Source organism: Vespula pensylvanica, chromosome 25 (assembly GCF_014466175.1).
Source record: "Vespula pensylvanica isolate Volc-1 chromosome 25, ASM1446617v1, whole genome shotgun sequence".
NCBI lineage: Eukaryota > Metazoa > Arthropoda > Insecta > Hymenoptera > Vespidae > Vespula > Vespula pensylvanica.
The window spans coordinates 896,321-902,037 of NC_057709.1; the positions used below are offsets into that span (position 1 = coordinate 896,321).

Sequence of the window (5,717 nt, forward strand, 5' to 3'; positions counted from 1 at the left end):
TATATATATATATATATATATATATATATACACACTAACCAAATACAGATACGTACACAATTTATTCGTTATTTGTAAATAATCTATTATCTTAAATTATATACATACAATATATATATATATATATATATATATATATATACATGTGTGTGTTAATATTAAAATAATTTGTCTTTAAAATATAGAGAGAATATTTATGGAGGTTGTTGAACGAGACTGGATAGTCCTGTACCTGTTGATCCCTCGTCGAGATCCTCCCCAACTGTTTCGTTCAGCTCACGGGGGTTCGAATAACAACCCCGATAGAACGTGGGGTTGGAATTATGCTAGCTTCTCGAAACCCGATAAAATATATCATGCTTCTCGAAGACATGCGTTGCAACTATCTCTCTTCCTTCTTTCCTCTGTTCTCTCTTTATCTCTCTCTCTCTCTCTCTCTCTCTCTCTCTCTCTTCATATATATATATATATATATATCCATCTCTTTCTCTTTCTTTCTTTTTTTGAAGTATCGACATCCCACGGGAAATCAGAGAAAGATGCACTACGACTCCAAACTCCCTTTTCTCACCTTCATTCTCCCTCAACACCTTCACTATCTCACTCTCTAGTCCTCTCTCTTTCTCTCACATATATATATATATATATATATACACACACACAAACACACACGTACAGATCTTTATTTTATTCAGACAATACGATCTCTCCAAAGTCCAACAAGATCGCCAACCAAGAAATGAAATTCGATTTATCCATAAACTAGACTCTAGTATCTTCAACTTACGTTGAAAATGATGAGGAATATAAATCCTATTGATCATTTTCATTTTTTTTTTATTTACTTCGCATTAATTATTATCTGGAGCATTTAGATAGATCTTTTGGAATCGTTCATTTTTAATAAGATTCATTGATGTCACAAAAAGTGAAACAGAACATTTTCACTTGACTTTTAATCTCTCTTTGTTTTCGTCATTTGAACAAATTGTCACTCATTTCTCTTTGTTTTTTCTCGTCAACTAGGTTGAATTTAGGTTGGGTTTGGGTTGTATGTCATTCCGCAGGTTTTTGTAAAATAAGAAAAATAAGAAAGGACCGGCTTTGAGGACTCTAATATATTGTTTGCTATAGTCCTTGTACCTGGACCGGTTCCTGTATTGCACGAAGGAAATCTTATGAAATATAGAAGGTGTACGTGTGTATGTAATATCTGAACGTGACTGTCTATACGTGACTATGTTGAACATGAGAAACCACTCAAGCAATCCGTTGGAATACATTCGTAGTATTAGAATGTCTTCTTTATCTTCAATTCTCTATCTCATTCTCTCTCTCTCTCTCTCTCTCTCTCTCTTTCTCCGTGTTATTCGATATTATTTATACTTACTTTGATATCAAAAATGATAATAATAATAATAATAATAATAATAATAAAAAAAATATTATAATGATAACGTTATACAAAAAAAAAAACAATAAAAAATGAAAAAAGAAATTATTGATATCAGGAAATAATCAAAGAGTTATGATTATTATCAACATTATTGCATAAGAAATTATCATCGTAAATATATATGTATATATATATTTTTATATTTATTTATTTATTTACAATTTATCAATGTAGAAAGGGCGTACAAAAATTTTACAAAAAATAATAATTAAGAATACATTTTTCATTCGTTGAAAAAACGCTATCGCAACAATTTTGTAATCCGTAGATCTCGAGTATTTCTTTCGTCGACTCTTAACTAGCACGCTATTTTATTTGGAATTGGATCTATGATTAAACAGAAACTACTTGTAAATTTGACAATTTAGTAAATTGATTAATTTATTCAAAGTATTATTTTTTATCTAATCATTACTGAACGTAAAAAAAAAAAAAAAACAAAGAATAGAGATAACGTTTTCTCTTTTTAATATATCGCTGATAAAATTAAAAAATTATATAACTGAGTATAACTGGTTGGATTTGGAAAGTGTTCTGGTAGCAACTCGATCGCATTTAGATTGTGTCCTGGATGGGTCCTGGTCGGATCCTGGTAGCATTCTAGTTACGTTTGCCTTGATCAGATGTAGTTACGGATTGCCTTGAATCAGATGGCGTTTAACTGGAAATTTCTTCTGCGGTTTTAGTTTGGATTTACTTCAGAGACGTTTCAGATAAACCCAGAGTCCGTCGATAGGTGTCGACAGTATACCCGAAACGCCGATTCTAACTGGATAAGAAGTCCTTGGATTTCGTTCTATTTTATATTTCATTAACAGGCTCGCAATGGCAGCTTTGATCTGTAACAATGCCATCCTAAGACCAACACAAATTCTTGGACCTTCACCGAATGGTAAAAAGGAATATTTAGTCGTTGCGAATTTTCTTTCTTCAGTCCATCGATCTGGATCAAACGCTTCCGGATTGCTCCAATATTTAGGATCTCTTTGCAGCGAACGAGTCGGTATAAATATTTTAGTACCTGCTTCCACAGTACAAGTTAGACCGTCGTTACCTTTCAATTCAATGTTATTGGTACAGATTTTTCCCATTATGTCTAACAATGTATTCAATCTCTGTGACTCGCTAATCACTTGTTCCAAATACGTCATCTCTTTCAAGGAATCGTAAGTAATCTCTCCTTGATGTTTAGCCAGAACATCTCTAACCTCTTTCCTCACTTTTTCTTGTATGTCGCAATGTACGGACAATTCGAAGCAGATGAAGCTCAAGGTCGCCGATGATGTTTCGTAACCATCGACGAAAAACGAGAGTGCATGTGCCGCCAATGATTCCTCGTCGAATTTCTGACCCTCGCTTTTTTCAAGGTCGACCATTAATTGAAAGAAATCGTTCCGCTTTTCGGTCTCCTCTCGTCTCTTTTCTATTACCTGTTTAACGATCGTTCTGAAGAAATGATCAATTTCCTTCGGTAGAAATGGTATTTTTAAATAATCGTTTAGAATCGGTAGGAAGAATATCATTGATTGCAATGTATCGAGAAACCAGGTAGTCTTGAATATCTTCTTACCCATCTCGTGAAACGATTGCGGATTGTAATTATCCTCGAAACAAAATCCTTCGATACCGAATCCTGCATTGGCAACTACCTCGCCTGTAAATCTACCCGATAGATCCTTAGTCTCGAATTCGACCCTTTGATCCTCCTCGATCTTCTTGTACAAATAATCGTCGAACTTCTTGCAGACTTTGCGTACGGTCTCCGACAATATTTTCAATCGCATGCTGGAGAACGCATAGGTCAATCTTTTTCTAGCGACCATCCATTCCTCTCCTTTCATGAAAAATGGATTCTTTGCAATCAACGGATCTATGTCCTTGTCTACTTTTATTAAGTTCTCGTGAAAATTCGAGAAACTCGTTTGCAGTATCGTCTTAACTAGTTCAGGATCTCGTATTAGCAATCCTGGTGTTGTACCCTCGTAATAACCAATCATACTTGCGTTCTTGTAACTGTCGTACCAACTCCCTACCAATTGCGGTAAATTTTTTTGCATTAATAACAATGGCCATAGATTACCAAAGATTGGTAGGGAATACGGTACCTCCGGTATACCTTGTCTATTCCAATAACTATATATCTTGCGCCAATAAATGTACAGCGCCAATATTCCGCACAGTAGGAGTACGAAGAATAACGAACTCATGTCTTTCCTTTTTCTTTTTTTTGTAATTAATCAATTATTCGTTGTCCAAATGAAGTTGAAGATAACTGGTGATGTTAAACCTAATCTCACCATTAAAACGCTCGAGTACTATGTTTCGGCAGCAAACGTTTGAGGGAACTTTCCGCGTCGCAATTTCGCGTGATACTGTTCGACATTAACCACGTGAGCGATAGATAATATGTTGGTGGGCGTTGTGAAGTGAAGACGTAGTCTCGTTCAGTAGTTATCTTTGTTAGTGGACGTTTACAGTGATCTATAATTGGACAAAAAAGAAGATGAAGATAAATGGATAAAAAGAGGGGAGAGAGAGAGAGAGAGAGAGAGAGAGAGAGAGAGAGAAGAAATAATGATAAGAATTATCATCCTTTTTTTTTTGTCATATTGAGATTTGAATTATTACAAATTTAACTTTAATCGTATCCACTTCTTAGGTCGTATTTTCTACGATGTCATGTAAGACGAAGATGGATTAGTAATTATAGAATTAGGGAGTAGATAGATTATGGAAGAAGTTATAGATAATATCGTAAAGATATGTTTAGATTTTATTCTTCTCGGTGGTTGTTGCTAGAACGATCAGACATCTTTTTTTTTCTATGTCGCATCGTATATTTGGTATAATTTGTTATTTATTTTGAAACAAATAAATAATAATTTAATATATATATATATATTTCTTTTTTTATTTGCAATTAATCAGTATACAAAATTACAACATTCGATTAAACAGAAACTGTCGGAAGATTAAAAAATATACTTTAATTAGTATTTTGAATCTTTGACAGTTATGATAGATAAAATGAAGGAGAAAAATAAAGAGAAAAATAATTATTATCTCAAAAAAAAAAAAAAAAAAAAAGAAAAAAAAAATTATTTTTTGCTACAACGTTACATTTTCGTTATAACCATCGTTGTTGAACGATGATATGTAACTAATGAGGATTCCACTTTTTTAAACATATCCCTAATGAAACTAGATAATTATATAACTAAGTATGACTGGTTGTGTTTGATTGATGTCCTGGTTGTGTCCTGGCATCATTTCGATTACGTTCAGGATTGGGTCCAGATTACGTTTGAGTTGTATCTAAATTTTCTCTGCGGTTTTAGTTTGGATTTACTTCAGAGACGTTTCAGATAAACCCAGAGTCCGTCGATAGGTGTCGACAGTACACCCAAAACTCCGATTTTAACAGGATAAATAGTCCTTGGATTTCGTTCGATTCTATATTTCATTAACAGGGTCGCAATGGCAGCTTTGACCTGTAACAATGCCATCCTAAGGCCAACACAAATTCTTGGACCTTCACCGAACGGTAAAAAGCAATATTTGTTGATCGATCCTTTCCTTTCTTCGTTCCATCGATCTGGATCAAATGCTTCCGGATTGGTCCAATATTTAGGATCTCTTTGTAGGGAACGAACGGGTATAATTATTTTTGTACCTTGTTCGACTTGACAAGTTAGACCATCGTTAGCTTTCAATTCGATCCTATCGGTACACAAGCGTCCCATTATATCCAACAATGTATTCAATCTCTGCGACTCGCTAATCACTTGATCCAAATATGTCATCTCTTTTAAGGAATCGTAAGTAATCTCTCCTTGATGTTTAGCCAGAACATCTCTAACCTCTTTCCTCACTTTTTCTTGTATCTCGCAATGTACGGACAATTCGAAGCAGATGAAGCTCAAGGTCGCCGATGATGTTTCGTAACCATCGCCGAAGAACGAAAGTGCATGTGCCGCCAATGTTTCCTCGTCGAACTTCTGACTCTCACTTTTTTCAAGATCGACCATTAATTGAAAGAAATCGTTCCGTTTTTCGGTCTCCTCCCGTCTCTTCTCTATTACCTGTTTAACGACCGTTCTGAAGAAATGATCGATATCCTCCGGTATCAATCGTATTTTTAAATAATTGTTTAGAAACGGCAGGAAGAACATTATTGATTGCAATGTACCGTGAAACCAGGTAGTCCTGAATATCTTCTTACCCATCTCGTGAAACGATTGCGGATTGTAATTATCCTCGA

At 34.6% G+C, this 5,717-nt stretch overlaps 2 protein-coding genes across 3 annotated transcripts in view; both read right to left on the reverse strand.

Moving 5' to 3' along the window:
• Positions 1–1,574: 1,574 nt before the first annotated feature.
• LOC122637316 (cytochrome P450 6a2-like) lies at positions 1,575–3,768 on the reverse strand. Its single transcript, XM_043829350.1, has one exon. It carries the CDS (start codon positions 3,661–3,663, stop codon positions 2,155–2,157), a length of 1,509 nt encoding a protein of 502 aa, XP_043685285.1. The 5' UTR covers positions 3,664–3,768; the 3' UTR covers positions 1,575–2,154.
• A 579-nt stretch (positions 3,769–4,347) lies between these two features.
• Positions 4,348–5,717, reverse strand: part of LOC122637315 (cytochrome P450 6a2-like) — a 10,573-nt gene continuing 9,203 nt past the window's right edge. Inside the window, exon 2 of one of the 2 annotated variants that reach the window (XM_043829349.1) lies at positions 4,348–5,712. In XM_043829349.1, coding sequence (XP_043685284.1) covers positions 4,807–5,712 — 906 coding nt within the window. In that variant the 3' untranslated portion in view covers positions 4,348–4,806. The other variant, XM_043829348.1, reaches the window with a different exon arrangement.